This window comes from Arachis duranensis, chromosome 8 (genome assembly GCF_000817695.3).
Source record: "Arachis duranensis cultivar V14167 chromosome 8, aradu.V14167.gnm2.J7QH, whole genome shotgun sequence".
NCBI lineage: Eukaryota > Viridiplantae > Streptophyta > Magnoliopsida > Fabales > Fabaceae > Arachis > Arachis duranensis.
This window is the reverse complement of record NC_029779.3, coordinates 17,204,263-17,225,778: the sequence shown is the minus strand read 5'-3', so window position 1 is coordinate 17,225,778 and position 21,516 is coordinate 17,204,263. Positions and strand designations below refer to the sequence as shown.

General features: G+C 35.6%; 1 protein-coding gene across 1 annotated transcript; it reads right to left on the bottom strand.

Annotated features, from left to right (window-relative positions):
* Positions 1-11,144: 11,144 nt before the first annotated feature.
* Positions 11,145-13,876, bottom strand: LOC107461210 (growth-regulating factor 1). The gene is made up of 3 exons (XM_016079687.3): positions 13,118-13,876; positions 12,524-13,043; positions 11,145-12,346 (listed from the first exon to the last, which is right to left on the bottom strand). Exons 1-3 carry the CDS (start codon positions 13,440-13,442, stop codon positions 11,488-11,490), a joined length of 1,704 nt encoding a protein of 567 aa, XP_015935173.1. The 5' UTR covers positions 13,443-13,876; the 3' UTR covers positions 11,145-11,487.
* Positions 13,877-21,516: the final 7,640 nt, after the last annotated feature.

Sequence of the window (21,516 nt, the reverse complement as noted above, 5' to 3'; positions counted from 1 at the left end):
TAAAATAAGAACAATTTGAAAAGACACTTAAATATGCTGGAAATTCAGAAAACGGTTTTATAGCAAGGGCCACATCATAATAACACCTCATATTTCAAGATCATTCAGTAGATTACACCATAAGAACCTAGGACTGGCTTCTTCAGGAAAATCTAAACACGAGATATGAAGTGAAAAGAATATAATCTCTCTTTCAGACTTCGAACTCTTGAGTTTAGAGAAAAAATTTGTTCAAGACTAAAAATATCTCACTTTTATCAAGTTTTTGTTGAATACCTACGATTAACTTTTTAATAAAAAGTAAATAATGCTTCTTTTGTACAATTAGTAAGTATTTATGTAAGAGTAAATATTTAAATTAGTATTTGAAAGATCATTTATTTTTTAAATTATTCTCCAAAAAATTTTTTTAATTAAATTTGTCCTTAAAAAATTTTAAGTTATTCATTTTAATATTTTTGACACTTCTCTTGTTAACGACGTCAAAGTTTATTATAATTAATGTAATACCTTAAGTGACACCACAATACACATTTAGTAGTCTTAATTGGCGAGTACATAATAAATTTATAAAATTAGATCAAATAAGTCTCAAACTTAGAGATTTCAATACCTCAAATTTTTTTCTAAGTTATATTTTAATTTGATATACTTTCATAAATTTATCATATTAATAGTCAATTAAGATTTTTATGTGCATGTTATAGTATCACTTAACATGTCACATTAATAAATTTTAGTATCGTCAATAAAAAAATGACAAAAAAACTAACGTGATTAATTTAAATTTTTTAAAAGATAAATTTAATTAAAAAAATTTTGGGATTTATTTTAAAAGATAAATGATCTTTTAAAAAAAAAATTGATCATTTACTCATACTTAAATTAGACGCCAAACAAAAAAATATGCAATCTCTATACTACATTATTGGAAAGAATTCCTATTTTTTATTTTGGACTTGGTTGTCTCACACCACAAAAACAACAACTTAGCTAAGAAATACAACTAGAATGAGTTTGTGATTGGAGACTTGGTTAAGTGACATATCATATGCTTCCTTAACAACTATATCCGGTTTAAGTCCTATGAAAAAAAATAACCTAAAAATGAATTCATGTAAAATGTATGAATATGTTGTGTGGATGTATAATATATGAATAATGTTAAAAATTAGGAGCTGTATAATCCACCTGACAAAAAAAGAATAGATTTTAATTCTCTGCACCTAATAGCACGAGAGAGGTGAGGGAATATTTTTGACGCGTTGATATTTTCTGCATATAATTGCTTGACCGAAAATTTCATCGTTGCTTGCAAGAGAGAATTTTTTTTGTCAGATGAATTGGATAATCTCTAATTTTAGATATCACAATAGATTCACACAACATACTCACCTATACTGATACGCCTAACAAGGAACCAAGCCAGCAAACTCAAAACAACAGCAGCCCAATTGAGGAACCAGAAAAGAATGTGGAAGCAGAAGATGGGCTAGCAACTGAAAAAGGCCCAACAAGTAAGAGAGAAAGAAGAGCCCCATCATGGATGAAGGATTACCATATGAACAAATAGAGGGAGAGCATGATAGTGATTCCATATAGGCAGTTAGTTAGGATCTCAGAGGAATAAAAGGTAATGGGTGAGAAGAGAGAGGGAGTAGAGAGAATTACCAAAGTGTGTAATGGAGTCATTCTCCCAGGACTCAAAGCTGGGGGTAGCGTCATTGTGATTACTAGTGGTTGCTGAATTTTGCTTAATTCTCATTTTTCATCCACATTTCATCCCATTCATGTGCAGTTTCATAATTTTCATTCATTGATCTAACAAATTGGTGCTCTCGTTGAGAGATTTGAAAATGGAATCAGGAACTCCACTGTCCCGCTTGGAGGATGCTTACCAACAACATCGGTCCGAGATCGCAGCACTTCAGAGAGGGCAGATCGAAACCATTGCTCAGGTTGCGGAAACCCAAAGCCGACTTGGATCTGTGGAAACTTCGGTTAAGAGCATTGAGAAGATGCTCAAGGAAAGCTTGAAGCTCAAGCAAGCGATACCGGAACATGGAGAGAGTTTGGATTCTGCGGGGTCTACGGGGAACCTTCATCTGTCACAATGGCCGAAGGGAGTTCGGGCCGAGCTACCGGTTTTTAACGGCGAGGGAGTGGAGGAATGGACCTTCCGAGCCAGGGAGTATTTTGAGCTTTACGCGGTACCAGAGGCTTGGAGAGTGCGGCTCTTGTCCTTCCACCTCACCGGCCCAGCATATACATGGTACCGTTGGTGCGTAAATAATGGCATCACGTATACTTGGGAGGGATTCTTGGAGGCGTTATGCACTCGGTTCGACCGCAATATTTTTCATGACCCAAAGGCAGCGTTGAAAGATCTGCAACAACATTCCACGGTCGCAGAGTACCAGTCCCAATTCGAAGATCTGTCCAACCAAGTCACGGGACTGACGGAGGATTGGCTAGTGTCGCTCTTTACGGCCGGGTTGAACGATGCACTCAAGTGCGAGCTCATGCTTGCAAAGCCTAAGACATATGTAGAAGCGGTCGCCCTTGCCAAACTTCATGAGCAGAAGCATAGTGCGAATGCTCTCAACCTGCGACCGCACAGCCACCGTACTACCGGAGGTACTCCTACCACTCTCAGCCCTATTCGGCCACCATTGCTACGACCACCCTCGTCATCCGCATCATTGAAGTCCCCGGTACCTGAAAAGGGACCTCCTGGCTCACAGAGCGGGAGCAATACTCCTCATCGGCGACTCACAGCTGCCGAGATTAAACAGCGGCGTGAGAAGGGACTTTGCTATTATTGTGATGAAAAGTATTCGGTGGGACATAAGTGCAAATCGTCCTTTCTACTACTGGTGGGAGGTGAAGAAATGGATGAGATACTTCAGGGGTGGCAGACCGAAATGACTAACCCAGAAGGTGACTCGGCCAGCTTGGGAACACCCATTCCGGAGGAAGGCGTGGTGGAGATAAGCTTCAATGCCATGGTGGGGGTGTACCATCCAGAAACTATTAGAATTGCTGGAACCTGTGAAGGGAACCCGGTGATGGTATTAGTGGATGGGGGAAGCACCCATAATTTCATGAAATCAGCGACAGCAAGGAAAGTGGGCTTACCAATCACTCAAGTACCGCAGTTGAATGTGTATGTTGGTAATGGCGAGTGTATTGGCTGCGTTTCCAAATGCAATCAGGTGCCGCTACATATGCAAGGATTTGGATTCCGGTTAGAAACCTTCATTCTTGATATCAAGGGAGCTGATATTGTTTTGGGTGCACAATGGTTAATGCAATTAGGTGATGTAACAATGAATTACCTGAATTTAACAATGGAATTCGTGGTAGGGGGACAGACTGTTAAGCTGCAAGGTGAGCGGTTGTTCTAGCCAGGGGCAATCGGAGGCAGAACTCTTAACAAGATGGTCACTGCCGATGTCATCGCTTTCTTCCTTCATTTAAGAGTGCTGGAATCAAATGAACTTGTAGCCACACCAGCACAGCAAGACCAACAAGTGCAGCAGGTATTGGAAGAGTACCACGAGGTGTTCCAAGAACCCACCGAGTTACCTCCACCCAGAGAAATTGAGCACCAAATTCATCTCCAACATGGAGCAGAACCGGTAAATGTACGCCCCTATCGTTACCCACACTATCAGAAGGAAGAGATTGAGAAATTGGTGGAGGAAATGCTACAAGCAGGGGTTATTAGAGAGAGTCACAGTGCTTTCTCCAGCCCAGTATTACTCGTGCGCAAGAAGGATGGGAGCTGGCGTTTTTGCGTGGACTATTGCGCATTGAATGCAATTACCATTAAAGATAAGTTTCCAATCCCAAATATTGATGAAATCCTTGATGAATTAGGTGGTGCCGAGTATTTTTCCAAGATTGACCTCCGTTCTGGCTACCATCAAATTAGAGTGCGTGAAAGTGACATTCCGAAAACAGCCTTTCGGACGCACTTGGGACATTATGAGTTCATTGTTATGCCCTTTGGGTTAACCAATGCCCCTTCCACATTTCAGGCTACTATGAACAAATTGTTTCGTCCTTATATTCGGAAATTTGTAGCGGTTTTCTTTGACGACATTCTCGTTTATAGCCAGTCTAAGGAAGAACACCTTTGCCATTTGCACACTACCCTGTCAGTGCTGCAACAGAACCAATTTGTTGCCAAACTTTCGAAATGTGTTTTCTGTCAAACCCAAGTAGAATATCTTGGTCATGTGGTCAGTGGTGCCGGGGTGCAAGTAGATGCTTCCAAGATAGCTGCGATAGTTGAATGGCCAAAACCAACCAACTTGAAACAACTACGGGGTTTTCTTGGTCTCACTGGTTACTATCGACACTTTATAGCTCAATATGCGCATCTTGCTGCCCCATTGACGGACCTGCTCAAGCAAAGTAGCTTTCACTGGGATCATCTAGCTGACTTGGCCTTTGAGAGGCTTAAAGCTGCTCTTACTCACACTCCAGTACTTGCCCTTCCTGATTTTTCTCAACCCTTTATAGTGGAGACAGATGCTTCGAGTCATGGAATCGGAGCTGTTTTATCCCAAAAGGGACACCCCGTTGCTTATTTCAGCAAGAAACTCAGTGGAAGGTTGTCGATGGCATCGGTGTATGTTAGAGAACTTTATGCTATCACACAAGCTGTTGCAAAATGGAGGCATTACCTTCTGGGTCGCCGTTTCGTCATTAAGACTGATCACCAGGGCCTTCGTGAGCTTATGAAGCAAGTGTTGTTGACCCCTGACCAACAGTATTACCTTACTAAGCTGCTGGGGTATGATTTTGAGGTGGTGTATCGGTCGGGATCCTCGAACAAAGCTGTTGATGCTTTGTCTCGACAAGGGGAGGAAGCACCACCAGTTTGCTTTCAAGCTTTCTCATCAGTTCAATCGGCTTTAATTCCTACATTGTTGCGTGCCACTAGAGAAGATCCAGAGACAAAATTGCTGATTGAACAATATAAGCAAGGAGAATTGCCCTCTGATTTCCTCTTTCAAGATGGGTTGTTGGTTTATCGTGGCAAAATTTGGGTCCCCGATTTCGAAGGTATCCGCACACAACTGCTTCAGGAGTTTCATAACACTCCAATGGCTGGGCATCATGGTGAGCTCAAAACCTATAAGGCTATTGGGGAGCTTTTCTTTTGGCCGGGTCTGCGTAAAAATATTCATAAGTTCATTCAGGAATGTGATGTTTGCCAATCAACCAAATATATGACTTCTAAGCAACAAGGGTTATTGCAACCTTTACCTGTGCCAAGTGGGCCGTGGATGGAACTCTCAATGGACTTCATTGTTCAACTGCCGAAGTCTGCTGGATACTCTGCAATCTTGGTGGTTGTGGATCGCTTTAGCAAAACGGCACACTTTGAACCATTACGAGCTGGGTTCACTGCTAGTACGGTAGCAAGAATTTTCATTGGGTCAGTAGTGAAGCTTCATGGGTTCCCTTCCTCCACTGTATCTGATAGAGACCCCCTATTCCTCAGTCGTTTCTGGCGCAACCTTTTCGAATTTAGTGGCACTCACCTCCACTACAGTACGGCGTATCACCCTCAAACCGACGGCCAAACGGAAGTCACTAATCGCTCCCTTGAACAATATCTGCGTGCCTTTTCTCATTCTCAACGACAACAATGGGCAACCTTCCTACCATGGGCAGAGTTTTGTTATAACAGTTCCTACCATTCAGCAATCCAAATGACACCACACAAAACTTTACATGGGTTTCCAATGAATCTACCACCAGGATATACACCGGGGTCCTCCCCAGTACTAGAGGTTGACTTGTTTTTACGCACTCGTGAGATTTTGAATGATGAACTCGCGTATTACCTGCACCAAGCTAGACGGTGCATGAAGAAGCAAGCAGATCAGAATCGGAAAGATAAGAAATTTAAGGTGGGAGATTGGGTGTTGCTTAAGCTCAAACCTTACCGGCAATTGTCGTTGTCTCGCCAGGAACATCCTAAACTTGGCCGAAGATATTTCGGGCCCTACCGAGTGAGGAGTAAAGTGGGGAAGACTGCGTATCGCTTAGAGCTGCCGGAGGGGAGTACGATCCACCCCGTCTTCCACGTATCTATGCTGAAAGAGTTCCACGGCGCGCAAACTGTTGACGCACCTATCCTAACCGTGGCCCCTGCATCGTTCCAGCCAGTGCTGACGGCGATTGTGGGACAGCGCTCAGTTGAGAGGGATGGGAGGCAAGTGATGCAAGTCTTGGTGGACTGGGAAGGCTTGCCAAGAGATGAGACATCATGGGTGGATTGGGATGAGTTACTGAAGTTGTTTCCCGAACTCAACCTTGAGAACAAGGTTGTTCTCAGGGAGGGTGTAATTGATACGCCTAACAAGGAACCAAGCCAGCAAACTCAAAACAACAGCAGCCCAATTGAGGAACCAGAAAAGAATGTGGAAGCAGAAGATGGGCTAGCAACCGAAAAAGGCCCAACAAGTAAGAGAGAAAGAAGAGCCCCATCATGGATGAAGGATTACCATATGAACAAATAGAGGGAGAGCATGATAGTGATTTCATATAGGCAGTTAGTTAGGATCTCAGAGGAATAAAAGGTAATGGGTGAGAAGAGAGAGGGAGTAGAGAGAATTACCAAAGTGTGTAATGGAGTCATTCTCCCAGGACTCAAAGCTGGAGGTAGTGTCATTGTGATTATTAGTGGTTGCTGAATTTTGCTTAATTCTCATTTTTCATCCACATTTCATCCCATTCATGTGCAGTTTCATAATTTTCTTTCATTGATCTAACATATACAACATTTAAAGAATTCTTTTTTAATATTTGGTATATTCACTAAGATTCAAATTTAGGTACAGTATATTAAGAAACACATAGATTATCGTATGAACTAAGCTTCAGCTGCAAGAATTCCTTTTTTTTTTTTGGACCTGGAGCTGCAAGAATTCCTTTAATGATGTGTATATGTGTGAGTTTCTTTTCAGTCTTGGGCTATAGATACATGTCTTAATAGTAAATACACATTTCTAGGGACCGTTATACTAAGAGTCTAAGACAGAGTCCCAACTCCCAGGAAGCTTTCTATTTTTCGGGCTTATTGTACATCCAAGTCCATACTTAGTGGGGTGGTCCTAAAATTGAATTGTATCATCCACACCATAAGGCATAAGCCATGTATGAATGACAAAAACAAAAGCCATGTATGTACACACTATAATATAAGTTCTAAAACTCAAACGATCCATGTCAAAAAGAAATTTAGGAACTTTCCCAAACAAGAGCTAACGATGCAAGAAAAGCAAGTTGAAAACCCTCTTCCTACCCAAAAAGTAAATGGGTAAAGTAATCTTTTGTCTTAGCATTTGGGATTTTTTTTTTCAAAAATATTTATAACGATTAATTTTATTTAATTTTTTTAATGTTTTCGAGTTGTGTCAAAGTTATTCTTGAGCGTTGATTCTATCTAAAACATTAGGTACAAAATTGAAAATATTCAAACATAACTTTGGCACAAATAAAAAACATTAAAAATAAAATTGAACGAGATAAAAATATTATAATAAAATTGAATAAAATTAAAATTTAGAAATGTTCTTGCTGAGATTGGCCGGTGTATAACTCGTCTGCCGGTGAATGCTTATAAGCTCTCTGTCCAGATGAGGTATACGTCGGCAATGAGAGAATAAGGGGGTAGGTACCTGTAAAAGATACTCCGACGCTCAAGTTTGTAAGTGTTTAAAAGGTATATAAAAATTCTATGATTATAGAACGTTAAATCTAAAATAGAACTCATCATGTGTGTATCCTTAATCCTTATAATAATTCTATGAATATAGAATGTAAGACATAAACAGAACTTATCATATTTCTGAGATTAGCTATAGAAGGTTTTTTTTATAGGCATAAAATTAATGAATAGAATTATAAAGTGACAGATCAAGAAATATTTTTAAAAAAATTGCTAAAAGACAAAATGATACGTGTTTCAAATGTTTGTAATATAAAGAATTTAAATAATATTATTTACAAATTATTAGTTTATATTTTAAAATATTTAATTTAATTTGATTCGATGTATTTTGATTTTTTTATTTAATTATTAAATTAGACTTTATATATTTGTGGGTTTAATTTTTTTTTATTTTAACCTAATAAAATATTATAAATACCTTTTAAATTATGGTAGTTGTCACATAAAAAGATTGGAAGAGTGACAAATTACTTTTTGGTTTTGTATTGATCCCATAGTGTAAAAAGTGAGATCGAGTGAATTTCTCTTTTATTGCACAAAAATTGAGTGAATCCTTTCAATTGAATCCCTCTCCTTTTTATGTTGCTTAGCAAAGTCAGCCGTTTTCTCTATTCCGATTGATAGGATGCAAATGTCTCTTTTCTCGACCTCGGTTTGCTTGGATATTGATGAATGTGTCCAGCAATTTGTTTGGAAATGCAAAACCGACACTAGAAGCTCGCATCAAGTTAGTTGGACCCCAAAGAAATATGGTGGCTTGGCTTTCAAAGATTCTAAGATTGTTATTTATTCTCTTCTTGACAAAGTGGTATGGCAGATTATTTCAAATAAAGACAAGATCTGGTTGGATTCAACTTATGCACCATAAGTATTTAAGAGGAGGTGATATCTTCAATACTCAAGCGACAAAAGGATCATCCCATACTTGAAAAGCTATTCTGGTAGCAGCTAATAAATTGCATGAAGATTTTGGGTAGAATATTGGGCCTTACTCGATCGACTCTTTCTGGTATTCTAAATGGATGAAAACCGGTTCTGTTGAAGGAAAGATGGATTTTGTGCATATTTCATATACTGATCTTTGCTTAGAAGATCTAATTAATAAGAATGTTTGGAACTTGAATGAGATAGCATCTATGATTTCGAAAGGATTGAGAATGGAGATTGTTCTTGCTGAGGTTAGCTCGTCTGCTGGTGAAGGCTCTCCGTCAAGATGAGGTATACGTCAGCAATAAGAAAATAACGGGGTGTAGGTACCTGCAAAAGACACTTCGACGCTTAAATCAGTAAGTGTTTAAGAGGTATAAGAATAATTCTATAAATATAAAATGTCAGACATGAAATAGAAGTTATCATGTGTTGTGTGTAATAATTCTATGAATATAGAATGTAAGACATGAAATATAACTTATCATGTATTTTGTTTATAATAATTCTATAAATATATAATGTTATGTAGGACATGAAATAGAACTTATCATATGTTGTCCGTGTATTATAATAATTCTATCAATATAGAAGGTATAAAATGTAAGGCATGAAATAGAAGTTACAAATGTTGTATGTTATAATAATTTTATGAATATAGAATGTAAGACATGAAATAGAAGTTATCATGTGTTATGTCTATTGAAATTTAGAAATTTGTGTCCTTTATAAACATAAAATTGATGAATAATATTCATGTTATAACCGTTTGGTCATTAAAATAGAAATGATGGTCATTAAGTCAGTTACAAACAAAGAATAAATAATAGTTAACGCGGAATTATAACTCATAATACACAATAAAAACCAAGTTATAAGGTGACGGATGAGACATCATTAGTCACAATCCTAATCTCACAAGAACTACGAAAGGGTGGGTTTGATTGAGATTTTCCAGTCAAGAATATTCAACCAAGGATGGTTGTTGGATAGATTCTTATCCTTTGACCGAACAGTAAACTGAGGCGTTGGTTACTAAGGTGAATTGTGATGGGAGTGTCTTCTTTGATGTGAATGTGCTTTGATATGAAGTGTGGCCGATATGGTGTGGTTTTTTATTGGTGTTAGAACATGGAGTTACTAAGCTTGTTTGACATAAAGATGCCAAGTGGTATTTCTATCTGGTTTTCTTTGGCTCCTAGAGAAGCTAATAGAGTCGCAGATACTTTGGCAAAATAAGGTGTATTTGGAAGCATTGATCATTGTTCTTGGCTTCAACCACTTGGAAACCTACTGCAAATTTTGCAAAATGATTTAGCTTAGTCTTTTTAGTTTTTTTTTTATTTGTTATCCTTTCACCAAAAAAAATTCAATCTTTCTTTTATTTTCTATTTCAATTTCAATTTATCTTTTCACTTGTTCTTTTATTTTCTATTTCAATTTCAATTTATCTTTTCACTTGTTCTTGTAAAGGGTAACCAGTATATAGCTTGTGTGTTGATAAATACTTGTAAACTTTCCGTCAGAATGAGGCATACGTTGACAATGAGAGAACAAAGGAGTGGTACCTGCTTACGCTCAAGTCAATAAGTGAGTAATAAGCTTTGCAAAATGCAGTCTGTCAAATAACTGTTTTACTTCCCTTTTATATTTTGGGATGAAACATCAGTAGTTATACTCTCAATAATTTGTATTAATGGATAATAATAGCATACTAGGACATTACAATATTTTTTTTGTGCCCGTTATTAATAACTGATCTATAAAGTTATAGCATTAAAAACAGAGTTATAACAATCATATCACATAACTAATCTATAACGTATACTGTCAAATTATAGCATTAAGGAGAGTTATAACGGTCATATCACCACTCAATTTCAGTTCTTGTCTTATTTTTATTTTTTATTTTTTCGTATCACAAAATATATGCTTTGCCTTAATTAATCATCAGGTTATGGAGAGCCTCCAGCACTGCCTAAGAAAGAAATTTCTTACCCTTAAGGCCTTAACCTTTTTCCCCACCCGCTTAGAAATTTCTTACCCTTCCTTAACCTTCTTTCTCCACCCGCTCTTTGATAAAAGCAAATGTAACCTTTTTGGGTCACTGGACAATTTGATAGCAGATGACAGATGGCAAACCCAGTTATTTATCCCAAGTTCCAAAATGCTGAATCATCGATTCTTGAGCAAGTTGGCTTCTCAATTTGCGTGGACTAGAAAAAAGGAAGGATTTACACAATATAAATAAGTATTTTGCAGATACTCCTACCATATTTATTTAAAAAGAAAATCGAAACAGATTAATTTAACATGTGAATGGTCTGGAGAGAAGTAGTGATTTAAATTTAGGAGTGGGACAAAAGTCATTAAAATTGAAAACAAAGAAAGATCCAAAGAAAACTTAAAGAGAGAATAGGAATAAGAATGGAGGAAGGAGGAAGTTGTTTAAAATCAAAGATGGGAAGAAGCGCATTCAATGATTTTTGTGTAGCTTGCAAACACTCATTAAATATTTACTGTTACGTCACGCAATCTGAGTCCCCACCATCACCTATAACCGGGACATCTCTCATAAAAACCAGTCCATATACCAACCAACATTTTAGTACCCTTCAATACAAAAAACACCAAAAAGTCAAAAGCAACAAAACCCTACACAACCCAATTATCAACGCTAACATACAACGTTACGTTACGGGACTAGACATATTCTTGCAAATTCTACTACTACTACTACCATATTTTAGGGGGAAGCAATAATTTTAAAACAAATAAACAAAAACCAAAATAAACTGAATCCATTACAATGCAGGCATTAGAAGATCATTGCACAAGCTTGAACCTTCTTGTGTTTTATTCTCTGCCCTTGGGCTGCTCCCAGCACTGCTATTTGATAAAGATCCAAAGGCTGTCTTCTGCAGAACCCCAGTGGGAGAAGACCCTAATGGAGGGCTATTAGTATTATCCCACCCATCACTCATGAGGTTAAGTGCTGAGGACGAATTGTTGTTCTTGCCACATTGATTATCACTTCCATTGTTGTTGTTAGTGCTGAGATTCAGAACTTCTCCAAGAGGACCACCCATTGAACTCTCCCAAGTGATTGGAATCCAGTTAGCTTGCCTTGATGAGTTTGATGAATCACTTAAAGCATTGTTTCCCACTCCCAAACCCATTTGAATCGGGTCTAGCTCCCTTGATAGACGCAGGGGTGACAGAGTGAGCTTGTCATTGGTGGGAGAGGAGGTGGACGACATGAAGTCATTGGAGGTTGTTGTCATGGGGATGGAAATCGAGAGCTCGGTCCTCTCGGACTCCGGCCACGACGACAAGGCAGAGCGGTGGGTCTGGGATTTGGGCCAGTCGTCAATGAAATGCCTGAGGGAATGATGGGAATCAGTTTCCCTGTCTGTTAAGGTTGTTGTGGTGGTCTTCTGGGAAGGGTTCAGTAAGGAATCAGAAGTGACAAGACCAAACTCATTATTCCTTGAAGATTCCTGTTGGTATGGGATTTGGTGTTTGGGAATGATGAAAGGGTTTTCCTTTGGTTTCAGCTCAAGAGTTGGTGGCAGCATTGGAAGTGAATCTTCAGCTTCTGGGATTCTCTCACTACCATTACTCTCCTTATTATTATTAGTAGTAGTAGTAGTCATAAACATCCTGCAATGAGAAAATAAAAAAAAGTGAAATTGTGTTGTGTTGTGTTTATTAAAAGCACATTTCCTAAACTATATCACACTTGACAGAGAGATAAATAAAGTAACAAGAGCATCTTCCTTTCCTAAAAGGAATCTCAACCACTATTAGCATTGACCAGTCAGCGTCATAGAATAAGACCTGCTGATGGTATTAGGAGGTGAAGAATAGGTGAGGGTGTTGGAAGGAGGAGGAGGAGGAGTGTTTCCGGGCACCACATTCTTGGTGGTGGAGGAGGTGGTTGTCCCGGTGAGGGCATGGCCATTGTGGCCTTCCACAGGCTTTCTTGAACGATGGCGTCCTCTGTTCATGTGCCGCTCACAATACTTCTGGTCGACAACGGCATCTCGGGAGCAACGCCATTTCTTGCCATCTGTTCTCCGGCACCTGCCTGGCTCGGGATCGGTGCTGTTAGAGAAGCCCAGATGGAACCCAGCCCAGCCCACTGCACTGGGCCTGAAGAAGTGAGAGAAGCCAGCAGAATGAAGGGCTTTCTTGATGGGAATAAGAAGATGAGATGGGACAGGGACATTAGCGGTTATATACTTGTAGATCAGGGCCTGCTGTTCTAGCTCCATCCACTGTGATGGAGTGAATGCCCCTCTCATCCCAATCCCATTCCCATTCCCATGCATGCTATTGCTTCCCCAACTGTGACAACCTGTCCAACAACCACCAATCAAAAACTTGCAACTATTCACAAAACATAAATAAGTAAATAGAGAAAAAGCTTACCTGTATTTCTTGATAAGGGAAGGTAATGATATGGTGAAGAGAAACTTAGCATTTGTTGCTGCTGCTGGTTGCCACTAACATCAGAGAAGAGAGTTGCATTGGATCTCAGCAAGCTTGATGACGAGTTCCTCTCGCCATTCATACTAGTCTTAGCCACTTTGTTGCTCCTCCAATATTCATCATCATCTTCGTTGTTTGTGTTGCCACCGCCAGATCTCTCCTGCTTCAACAACCCAGATCCGTACCACTTGTGCTTTGTCTCACCATCTGAACACCCAATAGAACCACCCACCAACCCATCCAAACCCACTGCCCCAAGATCCATAAAGAAAAGAAAACACACACACCAACAAGTAGAAGAAGAACAAGTAAGAAAGCTAGAGTAGTAGCGCTATTAAGGTTGGGAGGGAGTAGTCATGGGACACAAGCAAAGAAGAAGAAGAAGGGAGGCACATCATCATAGTTCATATAGATAGATAGATAGTTAGAATGAAAATGAGGAAACAGCAGATATGCCTTATGACACCTTTAAAGCTAAAGCTCAAACTGGAAAAATTGAAAACAAGAATGTGGCTTTTGTGTTTTCAAGAGTGAGTTTTCTGTCTTCACAAACATAAATATAATTGGAGAGAGAACAACCCAACTGCACCAAGTTTATATCTTGGGCGTACTCATCAAAATATCCAAAAATTTTTATCTACTATTTGCAAAGTTTCATGCTAATAACAATAACAATAATATAATATTGCGGTTGCTTTGTTTCGCCCCACGCCTAGTGCATAGGGTCTTCTACTACCCTTGTGGGTTAGAAAGGGCATTTATGGAAACCTACTCAGGAAAAACATTGGAATGTAGCTGGACCGAGAAGGACGGGGATGTCATTTTATGCAAATGCCTACTTAATTACCGAATTCCCCTCCTTCCTTCCACAATGCTTTGGAACATTTTCAAGTTGTAACCGTGAACGTAAGATATGATCGGATATCATTTCTGTCTTATTATTATATTGTAGAATAGTACAAGAACTTGATAGAGTTAGCTGGCAACAGTAAAATTAGTAGTTACTAGTAATGATGATTACAATGGTAAAAAAAGTAAATAATAATAATATCATAAAAATAATTAAATTAAAAAAAAATAGCGAGGAAGAATAGTAGTATTAATTTGCCTTGCAAAGTCCGCTAGCGGTATCAGAGGAGGTTCTCTCCCTCATCTTAAAGTAAGAAGGGCCAAAAGGTAGTAACAAAGATGCACCGCCACGTGACTCAGTCGCCACTCCAAAATAATTCTACCTCATCTCTATCTCTCTATACTCTGTCCTATTCTCATCTCATACCATAACATTATATTATACAATACTTTATGCCATGGTAATGTGTATAATAATAAAGTAGATCTGTATCACTCTTATGTACTTTGTGCTTCAATTGCCAAAGAGCATAACTTGAGTGCAAAGGTATGCAAGCTAGGTAGCCTAGTTCCTGAGCTTAAGATATCAAAAGATCACATTTTGTTCTCTTTTTCTTCTACGTTGCGTCGAAAATACTTTTTTCTCCTTCCAAATAAAAGAAAAAAAAAAGTTTAATTCAGGCTTTTTTCTTTCTATTATGAAGACATTAGCTTCCCCCAACTACTTTTTGTTACATCATAGATTCAAAATAGTAAATAAGCCCCGCATAAAGTCAGTGGCTCTGCGTGTTCACATACACAATTAAATTCCTACGTTGTTGTACTCTGCCCTCGTAACGGGTTTCATATTCTAACATCATTATTTTCTACAGAAGAACAAACAGGACAACCTAAATAGAACTTGTAGTATTAGACAGCCTAAAGAGAAATAACTGCCAATCCATCTTGTTAGATTGGTCTTACTCATATGAAACGAGTGTTGGAATGGGCCACATTCTTGACTCTCTAAGTATGCCCACTTTTATGTAGTACTAATCAATTAAATGATATAATTAGTTACAAAAATATTATTCGTACACTAAAATTAGTCACTAATATATTCACAAATATATGTATATTTAATTTATTTTTAATGTATATTTATATTTTAATATGTATTTTTATACTAATAACTGATTTTGATAACTTATATGAAAAACCAAAGCACATGACTAGTGACCACCCTCTTTGTACTAATTAATAATTAAGGAACATAAACAAGGAGCACACATGACCTACTAGTAATATTAAACATGTTCCTTTTTATAGTTTATGCAACCTAGCACATGACCATCTTGTATGTAAAATACATGCATACATTGCTTTTGTCATATTCTTTGTATTATATTATTATTTATTTCATTATACAATTTTATTCCTCTTTTTTTAAGTCAAGTTGACCAACTAACATTTATATCAACGCTCAAACCTGTCTAATATGAGATCCAATGTGAATCAAAATGATATCATTGATGGTCTCCTTATCATCTCCACCTCTTCATTTTTTTTCAATTCACATTTTGATAGAGCTACCTATCTTAGCGATTTATTCGTAAAACTATCTACAAATTTAGAAATTATTCAGATTTAATCGAAAAAAATGTATTCTATGTGTTATAGCATGTCTGTACTGAAGAGATTTATGTTTATCTCTCAAATTTTATTTACTAAGAACTTTTAGAATTAAAAATTGTGCCTTCTATCAGTTTATAATTTATTATAGAGAATATTTATCTTTTTTTTAGATGTAAAAATTTGTTTAGAGGAAAACAGTGATGTACTATTAGAACCAACCACCATTAATTATTGGTACTTTTTGTAGCTAGACTTCAATTTTCTCATCACTATTACTAGAATTCAAGAAACCATCATGAATTGAAAGAAGATAAATTTCTGTACCCCTAATAACACACATTAAAAACAAAAGAAGGAAAGTGTGAGAGAAAAACATAAATAATAGGGCAAGAGAAAAGAATATGTAGAACATGAGAGGAATGTTGGAAGGTGATGTTGCTTTCTTGCATAAAATAAAATGTATGGAGGGCAGAATTGATAATTTTCTTTTAGTGGGTCTTTCCTGGTAATTAAATGAACACGGAATGATGAAAATTTGCATTATATCTCCAGCATCCTTATCCATATATAGAACATATCTGCAAAATATACCTACCAATCAAACTAGGAAAAGAGTTGGTTAATATTTGGAACAAGAGTTGCAGCAGTTTGTTGGGTTGGCAATGCGTTCATTTCATTTATGTCTCCTTTCTTCTTTTATTTTTGTTCTTTTTTTTTACCTAATATACTTCTCTAGTGATACCAATTCTAAATGTTTCTGTATGTAATATAATTGCTGTAGCTGAAACAGTAGCAGCACTGATCCCATTAATATTAATATATGTATGCATATGCAGGGATAAGAGTTAGCTTTCTATTCTCTTCTATTCTATTCTAAGTTTCTAAACTCTGTCACAAATAGACCAATCTTTTTTGTTTTCTTTTATTTTATTTTTTTTATTTGGTTTTTGTTTTTGAGTGTGAGACCCCACGATGGTTCAATGACCAAAGGTGCAGGGACAGATATTTATTTCCCTTCGATTTTGAGACCCCAAAACAAGATACGCATTGATTAAGGTGGAGGACCGCACATCATCTTTAACAAGAAAATAAATTAAAATTGTTATAGTACAGTCACAAATTGCTTGCCCAAAAATTAATATAGGGCATGTATGTGTTTCCACTATGGAGAAAAAGAGTTAAAGCAACAAAAGTAGTTATGGTTTAATTGGTTATAAATGGTAATTAATTATTAGTGATTAAAGTGTGTTGAGTGAGGTAGGGACGATGGTGGTGGTATTGGAGAATGTTTCGTGGTGAGTACACAGGTTATGTGGGTGTCGCATTTGAGAGAGCAATTGTGAAAAAAGGGTTTTTGGTGTGGCTTGTGTTTAAATTTTACCGGAACAAGCAAGGGAGGGTGTGGGTGTGACTATGCAATTGTGCATTCAAGTGCTTTTCATGCGGCCATTTAATTATGTGTGTGTGTGTTTGTACTGTCATTGTCTCCCAAGGTTGGGTTTCTTGGCATCGCTGTCATCACAATCTACTACACACTCTAATATGCTATTTCTTTCTTCTACAATACACACATACATACATAACCCATATTAATTTAAAAAAGAAAAAAAACATTTGGATTGAAAAATATATTTATGCCTCTGACTTTTTTTAAAATTAGGATATTTGAATCTCTCTATTCAACTGGGATTATAAAACATAATGGAGATATCTGACATGAATGCCGTTATGCTGAAGTGGTCGTAACGGTGTCCCATGTGACTGTGGCAGAAAAATTTAGAGACAAAAAAATTTCTCAACCCTAAAATTATATCGTTTCTATCTAAACCTCCTCCTAAATTTGTCCTTGACCGCCGGCTGCAACTCCGAGAATGCATTAGATATTTGATTAGTTTTTTCTGAGAAGTTTTCAACATTCCTTTCATTTATTAGCATCTCTATGGATGAACTCTTGCTGCAACACATCTCCAAACTCAGGATTCAATTTGTCTACCGAACTTGCCTGAACAAGAATTTTATTGTCAAATCGTTTCGAATAAACATCATCTTCTCTCTCTACCCTTATTTTTCAACAACTATTTTAGTGAGTCCTTGCTTGTATCATACTTAAAAAACTTTCAAGAAATTATGAATGTCAATTACATTTAATATGGGTTGTAATATATGCGTGTCGATTCTTCTAGATTATATTTTGCATTAGTAGTGGTCAATATGAAAAATCAGTTAGGAAAATTAGTGAAAATATTAATAACTTTTCCAACTATAGAATTGTCAAATAATTTATTTGTGGGTAAAATTTCACAAGTAATTGAAAAACTAAATTCTCTTAAAGGGCTCAATTTCTTACAAAATATAATTAGTGGCGCTATTCTACAAACTTTAGGTAACTTGAGAAATTTGAAATGACTGGACCTCTCATGAAATCAGGTGAGGGGTGAGAGTCCTTTAGCCTTAACAAATTTGAATTTTTCTAAATTTTAAGTGTTTCGTAAAATCAATTAGAGGAAGCTATACCTATAGATGGCCAATTCAACACATTCTAAAATGATTCATATGGAAGAAATACAATGCTATGTGGATTCTCTTTGTCAAAATCATGTGATAGGATTAAGGACAATGGACATACCTCATCATTTTTGACATTTGAGCATGAAAAAAATTTTGAATTTGGCTAAAAATCTGTTGCAGTGGGATATGCATATGAAGTGATGGTTGGAGTGCTCTTAGTATGCTACTTTCTCTACATTGGAAAGCCACAATGGCTTGCAACGTTTTTAGGTATTCGTATACCAAATAAGAGAGTGAAAAAGGAAAACAACAAAAACAAAGTGCTTGTAAATCATAAAAGAATGAATTAGCATAGTTATTTTATTTTCTTTTTTATTAACGTGTCTGTAAAATAAATCCTAATGTAGATTGATATCTCTTTATAAAATAAAACAGAGACCGGCGATGTTCACGATGGTCCTTTGTAGAAGGCTGGTACGACGGAATTTGGTTCGAAGAGAATACAACTATGGCGTTTTTGAGGATGGAGAGAGTAACCAACTGATGATGATAACGAAGAAGATGAGGATAACATTTCCATTTCTAACCAACGCTGGCGAGGCAGGCGGTGTTCAGCGAGCATCGAAGAATCCATAAAGGAAGGGAAAGCTTTAGCGAGTGTGAGAGGGAAGAGGGGTTGCAATGTCGGGTCAAATTTCTGGGTTGAGCATGGGTTTCTGGGTTGAGCATGGAATGATGTCGTTTTAGGGTTGGGAATTTTTTTTTGTCCCTAAACCTTTCTGCCATATCTATGTGGGATATCGTTACGGCTACGTCAACATAACGGCATTTATGTCAGATATCTCTTTTGTGTTTCACAATCTCAATTGGACGGAGGGATCTAAATATCCTGGTTTTGAAGAAATCAGGGATAAAAATGTATTTTTCAATCCAGAAGGATCCAAATGTCTGTGTGACAAAAGTTGATAGATCTATTTATCTTTTTCTTTAAAAAAATAAAAAAATAGAAAGACAGAACATAAAAAACAACAAAATAAAAGAAAAGAAAATAAAAAAAATATTTTTTTATGTGTTATTTGGATAAAAAAATAAAAAAAATAATTTATTTGTTTGAATAAAAAAAAGTAGAAAAAAAATTAATATGGAGTAAAATTATATTAACACTTTTAAGTTTTTTATTTTTTTATTAATTAAAAGAAAAATTAATAATTTTATCGTTTGCACATTTTTTTATTTGTTTTCATCTCATCTTTGAGAAAAAAAGATTGTGATGAACCTTACACTATTTTTCTTTTCTTCTACTTAATTTTTTTTCTCATCTAAGCAATAAAAAATTCACTTTTTTATCTATTTTCACATTTTCTTTCTTTTCATATTCTTTGATCCAAACAATATGTATAAATGTCTTACAAATTTTATCATATTGTATATGATTTAGCTTAATTAATTAGAATTTAGCTAAAAACAAGAATGTTTTGAGAACGTTTGAAAATAAAAAAATCATATTTTGTTATATTTTTTAAATAAATAATTTAGTTAGTTAATATTAATTAATTTTAGTGTATAAATTTTTTCACATGTGTCCCTTCTTACAATAAGATGTTAATTGAAAAGTAATAATATTCCTAATAAAGAACTAATAGCACAAGCACATCTGATTTCGGTTAATTTTTTTATATATTGAAAAAATTTAGGTGTAATACTTAATTATTGGATTTTATGGTGTTTTTCGAAATTGTGGGAACAGTACAATACGCCCCTCTTGTATTGTATATTTTAATTAAAATATACAATACAAGGGGGCGTATTGTCAATACAAAGGGGGCGTATTATACTGTTTCCACAATTTCAAAAAACACCATAAAATCCAATGATTAAGTATTACACCAAGATTATACCAATATGTAAGAAAAAAAATCTCTGATTTCTTGTATTTTGAAATTAATTAAAATCAATCCCTGCTACTTGTTGGATAAAAGTATATACCGAATAATGATTCTATATTGAGTGTGGGCTATACAATATGAGAAATACTTGGAGAAACAATGAAAGAGAGTAAAATTTGATAGAACAATCACAAAAACAAAGGGTGGAAAAAATTTCAAGCGTAAACACCAAGTTATAACCAATTATTTTAACTGTTAGATTTTAATTAATATATATTATATATATTTTTATAACCAATTATTTTAACTGTTAAATTTTAATTAATATATATTATATATATTTTTTATAATCTAAATTAACGGTTAAAATAATTGAAACTAGTTTCCAATACACTTAAAACTCATTCCAAAGGATGTACTACTCCATGTATAAAGCTAAGATCGTCATATATATCCAAAATTCAAAGAGTTTTGATTTGAAAAAAAAAAAGGGAAAAAAGAATGGAGATAACGAGGGATGAGGGCATCCAATCCATGTAAAAATAATAGAAAGAATGGAAGACAGCAAAAGCGTACGGCCCATCCAGCTAGCAGCTGTGATAGGCTAATTATTCTCCCTACCACAAAGTCACACACCCATAATTGACAAGAGAGTATATACTAATCTCTATACGGAGGCCAAACGCAATGATAACGGCTTTTCAATTATCTACGTATATACGGGCACCGTAAGGATTCGTATAACAGTCAATACAAATTGTTATTGTAGCATGCTTTTTTAATAAATAAAAAAATTTGTTAACTATCAGTATTTTTGACAAATACAACGAAAAAAAGTCACCTGACATTTCATTTACAGCTAGTCCGTTTTTATATTAACAGATGGGTGCGAAAGGTGTGAGGTCAATTGTGTTGCTATTGTGTCGTCACTCACCACTTTCTCTTTTTGTATATGAAAAATGACATTTATATTTTTTTTATATTATTTATTTCTCTTGCATTTTTATTTATAATATGAACAATCACTTTAACTTTTTTTATTTTAATAATTATTTTAAAAATAAAATATTTTTTGCCTCTAACATTTTTTTAAATATTCTTAATGTTTAGTTGAATTTAATTTTATCTCTAATATTTTTTATTTGTGTTAAAATTATCTTTAGACGCTAACTCATAAAATATTAGAAACAAAAATAAAATCTTTTAAGAATAGTTTTGACACAAATCTAAAACGTTAATAACAAAATTGAATGAATAAAAAAAATTCAAAATAAAATTGAATGAAATTAAATATTTAAAATATTTTAAAAAATTACAAATGTCAATGATAAAAAATATAATTTATTCTTATTTTATATTAAAATAAAAAATCAAAATATCTATACAAAATAATAGATATAATATTTTTTATTGTGCATTATGAATTTGTTTGAATGTTATTAAATTATTTAAAATTTAATAAAAAATATTTTTTAAGTGTTT